Source organism: Takifugu flavidus, chromosome 4 (assembly GCF_003711565.1).
Source record: "Takifugu flavidus isolate HTHZ2018 chromosome 4, ASM371156v2, whole genome shotgun sequence".
NCBI classification, from domain to species: Eukaryota; Metazoa; Chordata; class Actinopteri; order Tetraodontiformes; family Tetraodontidae; genus Takifugu; species Takifugu flavidus.
The window spans coordinates 11584488-11604382 of NC_079523.1; the positions used below are offsets into that span (position 1 = coordinate 11584488).

Genomic DNA, 19895 nt, shown 5'->3' on the forward strand with positions numbered 1-19895 from the left:
TCCATTTACTTGACACAGACCTCTAAATTCATAGTAGGATCAACCTGGAATTTTCTGCAACCGGTAGTTACTGGAAGGAAAAACTTAATGACTAGTTGTTCACCTTGTTCCGAATGATTTTATTAAACAGCCCAGTCGTTTGAAATAATCTGAAAAAACAAAATGGAGGGTACAAATTCCTTTACAAATTCTTTATTTATCATAATAGTATGAAGCCTCTCCTCTGATTTTTATATACTTGAAACTAATTGGATCACAAGGGTACATATTAGTTACCCCATTTTACAATAATCATTGTAACATGGTTTTTTTTTTTGTTTTTAGGAAGTTATTCTTACGCACTCATTTTCCTACACAAAATAATCAATATCAAGATCCTATTTTAACTGAGGACCATAACTCTGCATGCAAGACTAATAAAGAAAACAACTAATCTGTGATACCTACTGCTGCTGTTGTTCATCTAATAACATTATCAATATAATTTACTACAAATACCAGGGACTTTGTAGAAGAAAGAAAACATTTTCTTGTGGCGTTACCACCTCTAATTACCATCCATACTGGGCTCCCCGCTGTACTGATCCAAAATGTTCTGTCCACCTTCTGTGCCGAGTTGAGGAGAATCAGGCTTAGACTAAAACCTAAAGTCTACTTCAGTCTGAAGGGAAAAAAAATCTCATGGTTTGTTTTTTTTTTCCTTTCACTCCAGTGTTTACAATTTCATCAGAATAAAAAAAAAAGTTCATTGAAACAATCATCAAAACGCGACGAGGAAATCTCGGGAAAAAAACCCTCAAACTTATAAACAAGTTATCCGACACTCGGCGATGCTATTGCATTTTAACGAGATTAAGAATACTAAAAAACAAATGACAAAAATGTATTAACAAAGGTCAACATTAGAATCCTATTGCCCTTTAGCCAGTTCACTACGTACTCGCCAGCGTTTCCCTTCCAGATACCCAATAAGCCGTCACATGACTGCATTTCTCAAACTTGGACTCTTTGATGCTGCCAAATTTTACATGATCTAACCATGGATCCTAAAAACACTTTGAGAACTGTAACATTTTACCAAAGCATCCGAAAACAACAGAAGAGAAATAAAAAAAAATCCAATAATTTTCAGCCGAATGAGCCGTTTTGTCCTTTAAAAAGAGGCAAAGTGAAGCTCTTGAATCGAGGCGCCCTGGGCGCTTTCTGCCGGCACCTCTTCATACGGACAGATCCGTCTGGAATCTGTCGACGGACCTTTTACGGATTAAAAACCCACTCTGCGGTCACGCCCGGATGCAAGTCTGAGAAATGTTTCTGACAGTGGACTTGATCTCTCACGGTCAAATCATTCCACACAGCACGACCGTAGGTCAAAGAAATCGCATGTTACAATAGCAGGTAGTACTACGATTATGTGTATCCGCACTTATTTAAGGCTAAACCCAATGACACGACAGACATCCATTAGAACACACCAACCACATAATATTGGGACAAAAAGGCAACTGTTAGTGTGTACTAGAATTAAGTGAGTGTCCGTTCAGCCGACCCGCCAGAGCGCCGCGTTGGGAGACGGCCGTTGGTGTCCGACTTCAACCTTCGAGCTCGGGAGGGCAGCTCGAGTTGCCTTAAACTGTCAGTAACGGTGTCCAAAATATTCGCCGCCGAGACGACTTCGACAGGAAAATGGATTTTAGCTTCACTAAAGCCGTCGGTTTCTTTTTTTTGTGTGTGTAACCCTGGCAGCAGACAGATGGAGGGCTGCCTCGTCAGGGAATACGGCGGATCTGCCAGGATAAACATCTGAGAAAAAAATGCAAAAGGAAAGAAAGAAACTAAGGCCACAAGATTTTTGTTCACCCCCCCGCGTGTCTCACAATGTGAGAATCTGTACAAACATAATGGGACATCAAGAGGTCAACCTGTTCCATCTACACACCAGGACGAGCCCACAGAGCAGATGTGAGGTCATAACTCAGTTCTTCCCCTAGGTTGTCCTTGCATTTTTTTTTCGGAAAAAAATTAAAAAAAAATAATCCTGGATTACAACTCAAAACACTGTTTCTTTTTTTTCTGTAACACAGGTTTCCTTAGGATCATGGTAAAAGAACATATATGAACCGATTTACTTCAGGCCCTTTGTGCATTTAAAAAATTATCACTTAAGTCTTGTAGCGAAATAAAAAAAAAAAGTCTAAATATTTACACAAAATGATTGAAACTTGTATCTCTTATACTGGAAAAGTCAAGAAGAACCCTTAAGACCGTTCATTTCATGGTAAACCTGGAGGAGAATCCCATCTACACAAAGCGTCAGGAGTGCTTTCCTGCTTTAAGGAGTTCTGTTTTCCCACCTCCAACTTAAATTTTCACACAAATGATAACACCTTTGATTCAAAATGGGCCAAAAAGTATCAATCCGACGCTCATATAGGTCATCCAACCACACTATCCCACTTTGTTGCAAATCCTGACCTTTCCAAGTACCTTCAAATCCAAATATAGCTGAATAAAATAAAAAAAAAGCTGAGGAAACAACAAATCAACAGTTTGAGTAGAAAAACGGACCACTGTTCCACGCAGAAGAGTCTGGTCATTAAAAAAACCCGGGGGGGAAATGAAACACAGTAAAAAAAAGAGAGAGAGATTTAAACAAACGAAAATGCGACCGTCCCTCTGTCGTTAGTAATCCCAAGACTGCAGCTGCAAGATCAGCGCCTGCCCGAGTGCGGTGTCGAACAGCACAGAGCTGCGAGGAAGAGACCCTGTGGCTTGATCCGTCTCTGGGGGCATTGGGGATGTCGAGAAGGCGGAATGTCAGACAGCCAGCCGGCCCGGAGGAGGATGCAGGGGGCTCCAGGTCGGGGGTGCCGGCGGGGGTTCTTGCGGGTACGGGCGCGGGTCGCAGCACGGCTGGTTCTCCACTTTGGCAACGTTCCGACCTTGGCACAGTCGCCGATGCCGCAGCAGCCGGTCTGTCCGCGAGAAGTTCTTCAAAACAAGAAGGCAGAAGGTTCTGTTCAGTCAAACGATCGGAGGGGGTGAAGAAAGACTGGGAGCGTTCAGAAAGGTTGGATCCAGCCGTACCTGCTGGCACCGCTCACACTGGTACGGCTTCTCCCCACTGTGGACACGCTTGTGTCTCTCCAGGTGGTAGCGCTGAATAAACCTCATATCACACATGTCGCAAGCAAATGGCTTCTCTCCTAAAAGAGCACACAAATACAGAGTCAATGCATCAGTTTTGGCACCTCATTTAAATCAAAGTTTGTGCAATTAGTCCAGGTGAATCTACACAACTGAGATACTTACAAAAATCCTCCCCTAGTGATCAATTAACAGTGTGTCATCTGAACAGTCTAAAAGGATTTTTTCATCAACTCATTATGTGTAGATCGGGAATTTAGCATTTTCGTGCAAAGTAGCCGCCCCCAAAAGTCAAGGGTGGGGGGAGAATTTGAAGCTGGTTCAACACCCCATCAAATGGTTGGACGGTCTGAGTTTGCTGTGAGCCTGCTGTGATGCAAAAACGGGAACCCATACCCGTATGAGTGAGGCTGTGTCTCTCCAGCTGGTTACGCTGAATAAACCTCATGTCACACATGGAACAAGCATATGGCTTCACTCCTATACACACAGAGCAATGCATTAGCCCTACGACCCACAAGTGCAACACACACACACACACAAAACTGTTAAACTCAAACTAGGCTAAAGCTAAAATACTGGCAGAGGTTTTCCGGTTGGGAGACTGACACGACTGAACATCTAACACTGTTCTACGAAAGCTACATTCTGAATCTTCTGCATCATATATATGTAAATCTATTTTGAAATGTCATTTGGAGATTCTACACAATGTGCATCAAGTGTCCAGGTCTTTAGTGCGCGCTGTTTGGACATCACCGCCAACACAACCTTATGGCTAAAACCCCTCCAATCAGTTTTTAGAAGCATCACTTGGCTTTTTAATGGTGAAACTGTAAACATGCACATATACATTGGACTACATACACTACCCTTTTCTTTGAAGTCTCGTCCATACGTGGAGAAAATGTACCTCACATGCTCCAGTTTGCTTTAGACTATTCCCTCCTTGTTGTAAAAGATTTTTTCCTCCAAGACAAATGTCCCGCAGGTGTTAAATGCATAAGCCCCTTTACAGTTTTAAAATCAGAAAAATATCTTTTACCGCTAATAAAAGGGTATACGTTTGATGGGTATAACTTTTTTTTTAATATGGAGGCATGCAACTAACAAGGATTTTACATTATAAACAATTTGATGCTATTAAATTAAATGGTTTTAAAGTAAAACTAAGAAAAGCTGTAGTGTAGCATTTGTTGGATAAGATAAGCCTTTAATCACCATTAGAGTCTCGATAACAATCAATTATACCAAATATATTTACAAAATACAAACAGGATATAAGATCAATATTTGGTTCTACGTTGAAACTTTTATTACTCATATTAAGTATGGGCCTCATCAGCTTTTATTGATGGACAGAAACAGAAAAAGATAAAGACGAGCCCACTATGACATTCAGGACCTTTACATTTCTCTGCCATAATCCATCCATCAGCAGTCAGAATAACTATGGATTACAATTGATGGGCTGTTAACCACCTTTCGCTGGCTGTGGAAAAATTTTCTGACAAGTAAGTTTCAGGAGTTTCCCGCCTTTCTCCGAATCCAAATCAGAATGCTTCAACTGCGTCAAATTTCAAACACATCACATGAGCTGATGATGTCGCGGTCCGGTAACTTTGACCCTCGTCTCAGACGGCAACCCTGCATCTCGTGTAAACGGTGGGATCTCTGTGTTAAGGGGAAGGTGGGCGGACCCATACCCATGTGAGTGAGGCTGTGTCTCGCCAGGTGGTAGCGTTGGAAAAACCTCTTGTCGCACATGGTGCAAGCATAAGGTTTCACACCTAAACGCAGAGTAGCAATAGTACATTACCTCAGGTTTCATTCTTTACAGATAAATGACTTAACTATTGGTTATTAAACACACATTTTCCAACTCATGCACAAACAATATGCCGAACGGTTCCAATGTATGGCTACAAAACTCAATGTTTTAGCTGCATCCATGCTAATAATGGTTTGCCGATGATAAACGTACTGATTTGACGTATGCACGGATCCAATCGTTGCTATCTGAACATAAACAAGCTCGTTGTGCTGTAAAGTGTGATGTTAGTGACGAGGTCACATGTGAGAAGGGCAGGTGTGCGGACCCATACCCGTATGAGTGAGGCTGTGTCTCGCCAGGTGATAACGCTGAGAAAACCTCATGTCACACATGGTGCAAGCAAAAGGTTTCACACCTAAATGCAGAGCATCGTGGCATTACTTTCAGATTGTATTGTGTGTTCAAAATCCATCAATAACAAAACACTGGAAACATCTATGCAGAATTGATGGGTCGTTAACCACTGGATTGGTCTCAAAGTTTAGAATTTCACAGGATCCAATCAAGAATGCATCAAGCTGCCTGGAATAATTGTCCAATCCCCAACTTCACACATCACATGAGCTGATGATGTCCCAGTCCTGTGTCTCCTAGCACTATGCATTGTATCTACACACAGTTGAGAGACTTTCCATCATGAAAAGAGCACGACCATATGCCTCAGACGACTGGTTTGTGTTTCTAAAATCATCGTGATAGTCTGGTCTCAGTGACATGGGTAAGGTGGGCGGACGCATACCCATATGAGTGAGGCCGTGTCTCGCCAGGTGGTAGCGTTGGAAAAACCTCTTGTCGCACATGGTGCAAGCATAAGGTTTCACACCTAAATGCAAAGTAGCAATATTGTCATACTTTGCCTCATTTGCTAGTTTTACAATGTAACTTTGTTCAATATTTGCACTATTGGTTATTAACCACACAAATGTCAATTCCATTAAAGAGCACATTTCTATTGTTTAGGAGTTGATAAGCTAGCTAATAAAAACAAAGGCACAAAAAGGTGACTTGGGGCCGGTACACACCAAGCTGACGGTCAGCTGACCCGCAGCCACGTCCGTCTGACGGATCCAGCTGCTGGTGTGAGAACAGTGAGCCCCAGTTTTGGCGCCAGTGAAAAATCACCGCCTGGTTTTTGGTTTCCCTGCTATCATTTACGTCTAGACCAAATAGCGGCCCCTGTTGGTTCGCGCTGTTTGAGCGCTAGGGCCTTGGTTTAGCGGTTGGTTTTTGGGATTCGTTACAGCAAGCCGTCTGTCACGGCCTTGGTGTGTCCCCAACCAGTCAAGACTGTGATATTTGTCATCAACAGACCTGGAAACCTGGTTATGAACTCACTCTGACATTCCTGTGAATGAAACCACTCAATGAAACGTGCAGACTGATCTCTAACACTGGATGTCATGGGCACGTGTGCGAACCCATACCCGTATGAGTGAGGCTGTGTCTCGCCAGGTGGTAACGCTGAAAAAACTTCATGTCACACATGGAACAAGCAAAAGGTTTCACACCTAAACGCAGAGCATCAAGAGAATTACTTTTTTCTCTGTGCCACCAACAGGAAATAGAAAGTCCGACATTAGAGTGTGTATCGCTCCACGATATGGGTGGTTAATAACCAATGTTAAACCCTGAAATTACAGACAAGGGACAGTACGATATGATATGATCCTATTCAGGTCTAAACTCCATTTACACAGCACAACTCATGTTCTCATCAGGTCTTTGAGGCTACAATTTGCGCATAAGTACAAATATTTAGGACTAGATGAAGAACACAGGTATTTCAGTAACCTAATCTTATGACTAGGTTACGTTCAGCTGCCGCATACCCATATGAGTGAGGCTGTGTCTCGCCAGGTGGTAGCGCTGAAAAAACCTCTTGTCACACATGGTGCAAGCGTACGGCTTCACCCCTACACACACAGAGTACCAACTTTAGCATGAAAACATTCAACTGCCGAAAACGATCAACATGAAACTTTACTGATTGGTTAGTAAAGTTTGGTGGCAATTATCAGCGCTTTGAGTGCAGCGGCGGTCCGGAACGCTTGAAAAAGCCTAATAAAAAGTTGAAATTACAGAGGAAATTTCAAATAAAAAAACAAAAAACACCCAATTCCAACTTGTGCAGCAACTTTTTCCAACATTCTATTTTCAGATTTTTGGCAACAGGTCAAAAAGGTTTCGAGTTTTGGGACGCTGATCATAGAGTTTGAAAGCTTTTAGGCAGTTGGGAAACAACTATGCACAGCACATTAAACCTGTAGTGCGGAACTTTATTCCTCATCTTCCGACAGTGGCGGTTCTGATATGATTCCAGTGAGCACCGGGTTGTCTTAATCTGGAGCATCAGAAACATTTCTGGGATGCTGTTTGGCCCTGCAATGATAATGAGCTCTTGTTCCACCCCGTTTTGACTCGAATCAGAGCTTAAAATGTGTCCCTACTGTCAATACAGCAAAGATGTCTTTACAATCCAGAGATTTAAAATCCCACCATCCTGTGAAATGCAAAGCGCTTCATAAGGTGGTGATTAATTTATTAAAATAGTGTGAATTCCGGTTTTTATGAGGGTTTCAATGGAACAGATGTTGTAATTGCCAAAGTCCCGCACTCCAGCTTTAAGACATTTCCTTTGCAGAGCAACTACAAGATATCGACTGTCACAGAAATGGTCCAGAAAACCTCACAGGACCTAACCTGTGATTTAACTCGGACCATTCCACGTATAAAACCTATTCTGTAAAGTCGAGCCGCAATATTCCACCTCTCTAAAAACCTGTTCGCAGGTCGTAAACAGTGAACAGTGAAACAGCAGCATTCAGCAATCAGTTGTTTCATTGCCATTACTTTGAATGTGAAATGACACAATGAATTCAATCACATCAAGTGAGCCCCCTCACAGGTCAGTTTACCCCCCCTGGTACTGGACCAACACACGGTCTGGCATATTAAAATCTAATATTGATCTGGTATTAACACACCAGCTGACATGGCAGCCCCTAATGTTTGTAATGTAGTTTTCAATGAGGCAGTTTTTACTTTCAGCATTTTCTAGGGGGGGGGGGGGGGGGGGGGGGTTAAGTGGTAATAGACAAGCTTGATGCACCCCCACAGACTGCCACCAACGTGAATCTCCTCCCGTTTTTGTTACTGTTTGTATTCCCACTGAGGTCAGTGTGGTGTCAGCTGGGAGACCCAAAAGAGGGTCAGTGATGCTCCTCTATGGAGGTACAGAGGCTGTCTCTCTATAACTTACGCCGTGTTAAGATCGGCCCAGAGGCAAAACTTTATCTGAATTAACCTGTGGTGCAGACGACATTTAGTGAAAATAGTGTAATAATAATAAAATGCAGAGATTGTAGCATTGTAATTATGCTCAATAAGCACGGAAAAGAAAAACTGAACAAAAATCAAGTAAATAAATAGTTTGCCCCTCAGATGCTCAGAAGCTAATATGATGGGATTTAATCAACTAGGGGGGAAATTTTTGTAATGTAATTTTCAATGAGGCAGTTTTCACTTTCAGCATTTTCTGACTGGGGGGGGGGGGTTAACTGGTAATAGACAAGGAAATGTGGGGTTTTACAAATATAGACGCTCTTCTCGTACTACTACTACATTGAGAATTGTTCTTTAATTATATCAAATAAGTCAATTATGACCTCAGTTTCATTTCCATCATTACCTCCAAACCCTAAATATGGCCACTGCTGACTAGATTAGTTAAATATAATCTACCTAGGTGGACAATAAATCTCACCCTAATAACACACCGCTTGCATTTGTATTGCAGAACGGCCGAGTTACGTATCCACTACGCCGGCACCTAAAATTGAGGACTTCAGGTAAGAATACAAGATAGTGTTTTATAGTGAATCAAATGAGCCAATTAAAAGACAACTAAAATAGTTTTTCCCGACTAGAGGATATACTGTGGTTTTTATTCAGAGTTTGTGCCTCTGTTATGCGAAATCCATCATTTCCCTTCAAATGTCAAATAGTTAGATGATTTATTGTGTACTGGGTATATTTTTATTCTTTTTAATTTGAAAATTTACTGGATTTTTCACAAATTCGCAACTTCCTGTCCCACGAACGCTGCACTGTGTCGTGCTCCGGAGTCTCGGAACGCAACAGATGCTCAGCCCGCGTTCACACACGCATGGATTCAAACGGGAGAGAATCGGCTCTGCCGCTGTTGCGGATCGCTGATGCAAATGCATCAGTCTATTATCGGGGTCAGAATTGACTATTTAAGCGAAGAAACTGTTAAATACAGCTAAAAACCAAACAGCGATGTTGGCCTGTTGGTTCGATCATCATGTCATTTCATACACAAAGTACAGATGCAACTACTGTATGGAAGAGTTTATGAAGCTCCCTGCAGATGCATGAAACATTAGCGCGTGTCAATCTAGCGACAGAAAGCGACCCAGACTTGAGGTTGAAGCAGCCATGTAACCAATAATATGTAGCGCATGCAGCGTGATGGAAGTCAGGGGAAGCACGATTAAAGCTTGGGAAAGAGGGTGACGTACCTGTGTGAGTGAGACTGTGTCTCTCCAGTTGGTAACGTTGAATAAACCTCATGTCACACATGGTACAAGCATACGGCTTCACCCCTGACGGAGGACAGAAATGTTAGATGGATTTCAACACAATGAGCGAGGCCATGAAGTGAGCACTGAATAATTAAACACTGCAGAGACATTACACCAAAAGCTTTACGAGAGTCAGGTGGTCACATCAATAAATCAAGACTGAAGGTTGGAGTCATTTTCATCCATTTTTACAGGAATTAATCTGCAAACTTGGTGTAATGTGTCAGCCGTTGAACAATAAAAGTAAACTCATGCAATTGTACCATTAATAGGGTCACACCCTAAAAATATAACTGACAGAGTCACTTTTTCAGTGGACAGTTTTCCAACAAAGCCTAATATGTGTCATTACACATTAGAAGGGAAATGGTATAATTGTCGCTCCGTGTACGGATGGAACTTTAATTTGTTTAACCTATAAATTTAAATAATTCATAGGTTATTCATAATGAAAGATGAACAAGTAAGTCAAGCATACCAGTATGAGTGAGGGTGTGTCTTGCCAAATGGTAACGCTGGAAGAACCTCATGTCACACATGGAGCAAGCGTATGGCTTCACCCCTAAACGCACACAGTACCAAACTTTTAACAAAAATGTATCATGAACCTCGCAGAAATCATTTACATGCAGTTTGTCAGTTAATGCAGTTGTCATCACAGCTACTGTGGTATAAACCCCAATGAAAGCAAAAACAACTTTTTAATCTTTCACCTTAAAGGAATATTTACAAAATACAGTTGGATTTGTCTGAAGGTATTTCCAGAGTTAGTATGTATTTAAAACCCCTGAGACTGTAGGGTGAGAGGGATAATTAAAGTTTATACCCGTGTGGGTGAGAGTGTGTCGTGCCAGGTGGTATCTCTGGAAAAATCTCATATCGCACATAGAGCAAGCATATGGCTTCACCCCTGCACACACAGACCAAAATTATTGGTATAAAACACAACAGGACACACTCAATTCAATTATGTATCCAGATATGCCAAGTGCTGCACACTAAAATAACATTAATTATTTGTTACGCCTGCAGGAATACTGACAGTAGCTGACATGCACAGGAAACTTCTATAAGACCTTTCGAGGTCAGTCTATATGTTATAGACCCTGAGTTAAAGTGGAAAGTTTGAATCTGACAACTAGGTTTTTAATCTTTAATTTACTTGCCATGTATGCATTAAAAAAAACACGTCAAAACAATTCTCTGAACTGGGTAAATGGGCTCTAATGTAGCAAAGAAGTTTGAACCCATACCCGTGTGAGTGAGGCTGTGTCTCGCCAAGTGGTAACGTTGGAAAAATCTCATGTCACACATGGAGCAAGCGTATGGCTTCACTCCTACACACACATAACAAGTATGTAAATATAAAAGCTAGAAACACAAGAAAAATATTAACCCTCAAACCCTTCCAAAAGAAGGGGATCATTTTGCTTTGTGCCCTCGGCTTTACACACATCTGTTTGTTTTGAAATGTCAGAACCAACACTACTTAATGAGCTATGATAAGCAGACGCATACCAGTATGAGTGAGGCTGTGTCTTGCCAGATGATAACGTTGGAAGAACCTCATGTCACACATGGAGCAAGCGTACGGCTTCACCCCTACATACACAGAGTATCAACACATTAGCTATGTCCTTCCTGAGGCATTAAAGGAAAGCATGAGTCACAGGACCTGGCAGACATTCCAGACACATTCCAATCAAGCTTCATGCATGGGGTTCATTCGGTACACTTCTAATAACACAATGTGTCAAGTAGACAGAACCCGGAGAACATTAGGAAACAAGTGCAGCGACCAGACATGAGCCAAGCGTGTTCGAAACAACATAAAAGGCAGCAAGGTGGCAAAGAAAGATCTGAGACGGCGATTAAATGGGCATTAGCGTATTTACACAGCCATCACTTCATGGAAATTAAAAAAGCCCTTTTCCTAAATTCTGTTGAATATGTTACAATTTAACACAGGCTGAAATTTCGGCTCACTTTATGGAATATTAACTGTATCCTAGCGTGCCTTTTACAGACCGTAGACCTCCACCATTAATTCAAGAGTTGAACCAGCTGTCAGGGAGTGTGCGGCTATGATTGCTGTGTGTAATATCGTCACATAAAACAATAAGCAGCGAGTAGTCAAGGTGTACAATCCCAATGAGCAATCTGCAAGACCACTGAATCTCACAGTTGGATTAACTTGAACAGGGTACGGTGAATGGACGCATACCCGTATGAGTGAGTTTGTGTCTCTCCAGGTGGTAACGCTGGAAAAATCTCATGTCACACATGGAACACGCAAATGGCTTCACCCCTACACACACAGAACATAACATTATTAGCTATTACGCCTATCAGACAGCTGAGAACAAAAAGATTTGGGAGGGGGGGGGGTTCCTAAAAATGTGAAATGAGGAAAAACAGAAACAGATCGACTGCTTACGTAAGCCAATGGGATAATACTGGAATAAATATCATAGGCAGGTACAACTGGAGGCAAATTCATTTGTCATGTGATCATTTCTTTGGTATTCACTGGCTTTGAACAATTAGAATGAAAGATGACTTACCCACAGCATACTTCTTAAACAACAAAAAACAAAGAATGTTGTGTGAAAGGATGCAGAACGGTGTATTTGAACTAAAGTCTCTGACTTAGGAAATAATGAACAGTGTTCTGATGTCCATGCAGCTGTTTTAACTGGACAAAACACACACAACTTCAAAAAAGTCTAGAGTCTAATGGCCTGTTTTTGAGAGCGTTCAAATTTATTAGGTCCACCTGTTTGAGTCCACTTTAAGGTCCACTATCAAAAAATCTTGTTTCTTTTGCCCTTAATTCTTAACAAAACGCAGCAGCCGGTGAAGGTTTAAGAGTTGATTTTCTGTCAAATGAAATTAGGCCTGCACAACATAATCCCGTGTGTCTGCCTTTCAAACAGAAATGACTACATTTTAAAACAAATGGTACAGTTAAGGGTGTGATCATTGAATGTTGTGTCATGCAGTGTTCATTTCTTTGTACTTTAGTCCTGCATTGTATTATAACACTACTCAATACACACTTTATCCAGGCATCCATCAAAAAACCAAAACAACTCTGTAAAGAGTTTGCACTCACCACTATGTGAATGTTTGCCATAAACCAGCATAATTCGATTTCTTAAGGTCAAAAGGGTTTCAGGCAAATCCAGCGGTCTTTAAATTTCAAAAGCAAATGTTCCACCAAAAATGGTTTAGTCTAATCCATATAGCATCCATAATTCACATTACAGGTGCAGAACTGATACTTTGTTTGTCTTTTTGAAAAGCGGCCTTTAAATGATATCCAGAAATCTGCATATACACACACTACCGTTGTACAAAATGAAACTAAAACAGCCTGAATATAAAAAACAAAACCACACCTTTTTGAAATATACGCCACGGTTCACCCCCGTGTTAACCGGAGAATCCCTCACAGAATCCTTCTGCCACCACAGCTACTGTTAAGTCCCCGTGTGTGTGTGCAGAACCAGAGCAGAGCCGAGGTAACAAAGGGACACTCCTACTTTCTGAAGTCAAATCCCATCCAGACAAAGCGCCCAAAAATGCCGTTAAAGCGTGAACTGAAGAGCAGCAGCACGACCCAGCACCAGACGTCAGTGTTCCACCAGCACGCCACCATGACTGTGCCCAGCGCTCTTTCACCCATGCACTTCACACCAGTTTAATCTGGATTTTTTTATTCCAAATGTGAAAATATCTGGTTGTTTGCACCAGATTTAGTCTTGGTACACCCGACATTTTCACCCAGTGGATTACGAATGCGTAAAGGTGACGCTCTGCAGGATGACAAGAGCTTTTCCAAATCTACAGCTGCAGTTACCCAAGGAAACAAGGTCACTGCCCAATAGTTAAACATTTATGAGAATGCCCCGTGTTTGCCCCACCCAGCTCAGTCTGGAGGAGCAAAAATGTCTGAGATGACATCTGAGGCCGACACTCCCCTTCTAAACAGTGCATGTGTAAACTCACAACTGGAGCATTGTTGCTCGTGGTTGTTTATTAGGCAATGGCAAGATAAGTCCTAAAACACAAATATTAAGTCTTAATATAAACCAATAAAGTTCTCCATTGGCTTCTTCTGTCTTGTTGCAGCACTGCACCCATGTAGGGACTAGATAGCATCGTTGTTCTTGTGTTTCACACGACCTTTGGAGAAAAGGTGCTCATCTCGTGTACTTTTATGGTTCCAGTCAACAGAATGTTGGCAGAATTTGCTAAACGGTTTACCAGTGGAGGCGGCTGATCATTTGTGGGCAGCTGCATCGCCAAGCTTGCAACGTTTGGAAATGGGGAGGCGGCGGGGGAAACCACGAGAGGGGGGGGTCGAGCCCGACAGAACTGCTTCCCTTTGTGCCATTTTTGTGCCTTTGTGTATATTCAACTTCAACACAATTTCAGACAAATTATAGTAAATACTGTGAGCGATTTGTGTTGCTAGGTTAGCATGTGTATCTCGGGGAAGTGAAAACACAAGCCTTCAGGACGCTTACATGTCCTAAATTGAGCGTCTCGGATGAGACGAAGACGTAAACACAGCTCGAATTGAGCAAAATATTAAAATATCCAAACAGGAGGAAAAAAAAACAGTATATTAAGCAGTAAATTATGCTACATGTTAAAACAACACTTTTTAATAGTGGACTCAGGACCATTGGACCACACTATGACATCATCTTCTGCCCCCACCCCCCCTCTTATTAGTGTGAAACCAATACTGGCATAAACCAATCTAAAAGGGGTGGCTTTGTTGGAATTAACTGTCCACAGACAAAAATGAACCCTGCGAGTCTCTGTAATGCAGTCCACTTTCGGAAATATGGGTACGGTTAAAGGACGCATACCCGTGTGAATGAGGCTGTGTCTCTCCAGGTGGTAACGCTGAATAAACCTCATGTCACATACGGCACAAGCATACGGCTTCTCCCCTAAACCGAAGAGCACCAGTTTTAGTTAAAGTCCTCACAGGTTCCACTAATTTGCTGTGAGGCAAAAGCTACAACCAGACAACTTGCGTTTAAGCAGGCCATTGCAAAGCACTATAGTTGCTGCAAACTCCTAAACTCACACTTTCAGGGCTCCTAGCAACAAATGATTGGTGTAATCAGACATCAAGAGCTGTTTTGGCTTGAGGGGGACCTGATGGGAGGGCGACCCGTACCTGTGTGAATAAGGATGTGTCTCTTCAGGTGGTAGCCGCTCCTAAAAGCGCCATAACAGTGATCGCAGATAAAGTTTTTCTGCACCTTGGACGACGGACCGTTCTCGTCTCCCGCGCCCTAAGAACGAAGAAAATTATTTTAATGATTCATTTCGACAATTACTCAAAGAAAAGCTCAAATGACCGAGGTTGGGGGCAAGTTTTCCACAATAAACACTTTCCACTTTTCTTTTTTTTTGTTAAAAAAACAGGATTATATGTATGTTTTTAGAAAGAAATGCAAAATTGGCTAATTCCTCTTATTAAATAACAAATATTTAATATGAAAAATGGCTTCCGTGTCCTTCTAATGGCCTAATGCCCTCATGTTACAGCCCCCCGATAAACACACAACTGCAGTTATTGTGCTCCGTTGCACCCTGCTCCCCTCCCCCTCCTTCCTCTCTCCTGCTCCTCCTCCCCCTCCCCATCTTTGCTGAAGTATTCCCCCCACCCCCACACAAACACAAAGTACACAGTGGACAGCTTGAAGCCAGACACTAAAAGTGAAGAGCAAAGTTCAACTCTTTTACAAAACCCGAGTCCAAACAGCTCGGGGCGGATTTTAATGTGGGGAGAAATGAAAACGCGGAGACCGTTCCCTTTTTGGCAACCACAGCCACTGACCTTCCCACCCCTTCCCTCTTGTTCTCTCACTTTACAGGGCGTTACTGATTTCCTGTTCTTTTTTTTCTGCTGCATGTCCTCGTTGGCCTTCATCTCCTTCTCGTCCAGCAGGCGGGGAGCTTGGAATTCACCTTCCTTCCGGATAAGCTACAGGGCGAGAGGAAGACTGTTAATTTCTGATTTCAGTTCCGTTTGCAGAACAAATCGTGAAAACATGTGATGAGCAACTACATGTGCGCTTCTGCTTCTAAGAATTGTCAACCGAGGTCAAGGCAATTGATTGTTATATTTTACAAGAGAGAAAATATACACAACAGCCCCAATTCCATTCCCAGTGAATTCTAACCAGGGGTGGACAGCTCATTCCAGATGGGAGGATCATGTGGCTCTGGGGACCACGGTCCGGGCCCTCTCTCTGCGGTGGTCCGTGGCCAAGAGGAGTCATCATTTTTTTGGGCGGAGCAGCCATGGAGCTGGCCTGCATTAGGGCCATACTGGAGAGAACAGCTTCACATCCAAGCAGCCCTGCCTGCAAAAAAAAAGAAGGAAAGAGCAACAGTTGAGGACTCAATCAGTCACTTGGAACCACTTTGAAATAATCTGAATCTATTGCCGCTGACGCGGCAGCTGCTAAGCTAGGTATCAACGACAACATCCTGAGTGACATAAGATTTCAAGTTATTTGTAACCACTTTGGAGTTCTCAAAACAAACCCATTTCATATGGTCGCGGACTGAGCTGCTGGGCAGATGTGACATTGCTGTGGTGTATGTGAGCGCAGGGACAGGGGTGGGGACAAGGTCATCCAGAGATCCGTCAATCAGGATGGTCGGGCTGGTGGGAAGCCACACCCACCTCACTCATCTAGCATTAAAACTGAGACACAGGAGGATGTGGAGAAAACAACCATTAAAGAACAGCCTAGCTTCCTGTCTTCATTTATACACAGTCTATGTTTTATTTAGTGAAACACGAGATGATCGGGTCACTTAATAAGTCAAAGAACTACTAAAGATATTAAAGGCTGAGTAGTGATTTTAAAGAACGGCATACAGAGCTTTCACATATTAGTCCCCCCTTTACTGAACTATTTAATCTTGTGCTTTCGGCTTTTACAATTGGTCTTGAGTCAAAAAGTCAAATATAAAACTTTAGATTTCCACTGTGAGAACATGTCCTCCCCGTGCACGCTACACTGCAGGTTTGTGGGAAGTCTATAATTAAGGCAAATGACTTTAAAAGAAAAAAATATTACCCCCCCCCCCCCCCCCCCAGTATGAGAAAACATTCATCTCACGATTCACATTAAAGATATTGTTGCTATATTGTTCAAAGACATTATAAAACACGAGCATCTGCATAAACTCTTTTTAGACAACTTGTCTTTTTTAGTTATTTCCAACTGTTTTCAACAACTGATCCAAGGACTTTCGTGCACAAATACAATTAAAAGATGACAAAGCTAGAACTGAATAAGTTCAATCAATTAAATCCCTGTTTATGATGCAAATCAAAAGCAGTACAGACACATTTAAAGGCGCTCTTCTCGAACACAATGCTAATATAAACGGATGAATTCTGTGTAATTACTGAGTATTTGTGCACATAATGCCCACGATGGAAAATTGCACTTATGACGTTAGCTTATGATACTTTGTTTAACCCTAAGCACAGAAAAAAATGCCCCCATAACATTAGAGATTAAATGTAGCTCTGCAATGCTTTATGTTAAGAGTTACCCGCTAACATTGTGTCGATAATACACGGTTAGCCTAGCAGGCTACATGAGGCTAACGCTTCGGAAATGTCTACGCTAATGTGATTATTTGCAACGGGTGGCCATACAAAATACACAAGTATTGCTAAATATTTCGAGTTTGATTTTTTTTCTATGTTTGGGCTAAACAGTCTAAATGCAACCACCAAATACACCGTTTGTTTTGCTTGTGCTGGGGAAAAATGCTAACACAAGCAAGCTAAGTGCTCGCTGGCGCCCTCGCCCACTGAAATGTTGGAAAATTAACATTTGAAGCCTACCTAGTCGAGGATTCAATACAGGAGCTCCATTAACGAACCCCCCTTGAGAGCTGGGGAAACTAAAAATTCCGCCATTTTAACATTATTAACAACGGGCCGTGGTCGTTCAATACGAGATTTAGCGATAAAGACATTCGTGATGGCCGTCGTTCCAAGTGCCTCCCCCTCCCGAAGACGAAGCTAGCGAGTTAGCAATGGCTAACACCGACGCCGTAAGATTTTTGCTAAATCCACTTGCGGGAGATCGAACACGCACGTTTACCGTTCACGATACCATAAACGTGCGAATGCGTGGCCGAACGCTCACAAAGGATCGCCGCTCTATGAAATTACACGTACCCACCTTGTGGTTTGTGTGGCCCGACGCTTTGGAGACCGTCTAGTTTACAAACACAGGAAGCGCCACAGGATGTGACCCACTCCCCCACACAGCGAGCAGCTCAGCCTCCTCCAGCCAGGAAAAAGGGGGCTCATCTTCTTCCACCCCCGACGACACCGCTCGTATTTGCGCACACATTCGACATTGTTTGATTCGTTTAATTCCCCCCCGATTCTAATATGATGATGCGCGCTCTTTGAGTGGCACAAGGCGAGTGCGGTTGTAGATGTGGGGGCGCTGCTTCTTGCTGATCCCCGCAGATCCGGTCGACGATCGAGGAGCTGCAGTTGCAAAAAAAAAAAAAAGGAGTGGATCCTGAAATGACTCAAAACGGGCGCCAGATGACATAAGATAATAAAAAATGATTTTCTTTTGATCCGTTCTGAATCCTTGCCCGCACCCCCACATGAGCCACGCTTCGTTTATAGCCGATGTTAATTATTCACCATTGTTGTGCAGGCTATTGTTAGTGCAGTTGGCTCATCAGGCTATTACACGTTATCATTATTGATTTCAAACGTTCCTGGGCAATCTAATCTAATCTCTTGTTTATTCATTTTCACAGTTTATAATGCCACTTCATAATTCAGTCATTATTTTGTGATAAGCCACCACACTGTGCATGAGAGGTTATGTCTTATTGTCTTTTTAATGTGACCGGCAAGAATACTAATAACTGGAGACAGGTGTGTAGTTTTCATTTATATTTACTTCAAACAAAGGAACTTAAATTGAGCATTTCAGTACAATAAAGAGACAACCAAAAAGAAAAAACACAGCAGTGGGAAAGAAACTACACATGAATGTCGAGCTAATTGGCCGTTGCTAAGGTCTCTTCTCCGCCACCCAATTGGACACGCCATTGCGCACTCACAGATGGCCACCAAAAATGCTACAGCAGCACTACACTTGAGAATACCCTCACACCAATCCTATACCAGTCACTCCGAACACCCATGAAACGCATAGCAGACATGTAGCGACTCATTTTGTCATCACCGCCCAGTAACCCAGTATTTTAACTATGAACGGTTTCACCACCCAGTTACAGACTCTCCTGCACAACTCCTGAAGCAGCAAATGTTCTCTGCAAAGCCTTATGTTTTTTTAGAAAGGCAGCACTAAGGCTTGTCAGGACTTGAGGAACCATGTCAATGCTAACATTGACAGCATTAGAGGTGGGTTTTGGTAAGTGAAACGGGTCCGAGTGAGACTCAGCAGTTGCCCCTTGTACTTCTCCACTGGAGGCACGGGTGCCGGCTTCACTGCTACACCCAAAACTGGATGTGTAACCGCAGACCCTTCCTGGTCTGGCATACCAGACAGGTCGGACACCACAGAACCCATTTCTTCACTCTGAGCATCTTTAATGGCCCCTTCACTATCCCGGTCAAACTCACTGCTGGCCATAACCCCAGGCAACCCAACCCCATCGGTGACATCAGGCAGACTGCTCACTCTGCGTTGTGAGGCAGAATAACTTGACAACCAAATCAGCCTCAGTTGTCTCATCTGACAGACTCACTGCAGGCTGTGCACTATGTACTTCTGTTACTCTTTTTCTGGGCTTGGTCACTGGCCTCCCATATGGCCTCAATCCTGACCTATGAACCCTCTTAGAGGGACCTCTGTCTATTGGTTCAATGGTGTGTGGTGCCAAGAATGTCAATCACTCTATAGACTTTAGGAGTCCATCCTGGATTTTATTTTTGCCCACAGGTCTATCTCAGAAACACCAACTGACCAACCTCCACCAAAGGACGGAACACATCCACTCTCTTGACCTTTCATGTGCCTGTTTGAGTCTCTCCTGGTGAACAACCAACCAATCCCATCTGCTATCGGACTCACACTCTCTTCTTAACAAAGCATCCACTGGAAGATGTGGTTGTATCCCAAAGAGAAAGTATTATGGTGCACATCCAGTGGATGAGTGTGGTGTAATGTTATACGCAGTACTCTACCAGATTGTTCATTATCAATTGGAGGAGCCTTTAAAATGTGGCCGGGGCATTACACAACCCAAAT

The 19895-nt window shown here is 42.7% G+C and overlaps 1 protein-coding gene across 35 annotated transcripts; it reads right to left on the bottom strand.

Moving 5' to 3' along the window:
• Positions 1–176: 176 nt before the first annotated feature.
• znf740a (zinc finger protein 740a) lies at positions 177–18167 on the bottom strand. Of its 35 annotated transcripts, none has more exons than XM_057029133.1 (20): positions 17828–18160; positions 16165–16327; positions 15798–15980; positions 15452–15598; positions 14786–14903; positions 14469–14552; positions 11810–11893; positions 11104–11187; positions 10839–10922; positions 10412–10495; positions 10064–10147; positions 9523–9606; positions 6811–6894; positions 6406–6489; positions 5721–5804; positions 5253–5336; positions 4854–4937; positions 3544–3627; positions 3088–3206; positions 177–2991 (listed from the first exon to the last, which is right to left on the bottom strand). In XM_057029133.1, exons 2-20 carry the CDS (start codon positions 16207–16209, stop codon positions 2818–2820), a joined length of 1878 nt encoding a protein of 625 aa, XP_056885113.1. In that variant the 5' UTR covers positions 16210–16327; positions 17828–18160; the 3' UTR covers positions 177–2817. The 35 variants fall into 35 exon arrangements, with proteins under 35 accessions (XP_056885113.1, XP_056885112.1, XP_056885114.1 ...); XM_057029132.1 differs by having other exon boundaries at positions 17832–18159; XM_057029134.1 differs by having other exon boundaries at positions 15482–15598; positions 17832–18157.
• Between the last annotated feature and the right edge of the window lie 1728 nt (positions 18168–19895).

What these genes read in the sequence shown, in the direction of transcription:
- znf740a (XM_057029133.1), bottom strand. Translation starts at nt 16,209, where the DNA reads ATGTCACATCTGCCCAGCAGCTCAGTCCGCGACCATATGAAATGG. An exon ending in ACACAGCCTCACTCACACGG is followed by an intron (nt 10,496 to 10,838) that starts GTATGGGTTCAA and finishes CTGTGTGTGCAG; the next exon opens with GGGTGAAGCCATATGCTTGC. An exon ending in ACACACCCTCACTCATACTG is followed by an intron (nt 9,607 to 10,063) that starts GTATGCTTGACT and finishes GTCCTCCGTCAG; the next exon opens with GGGTGAAGCCGTATGCTTGT.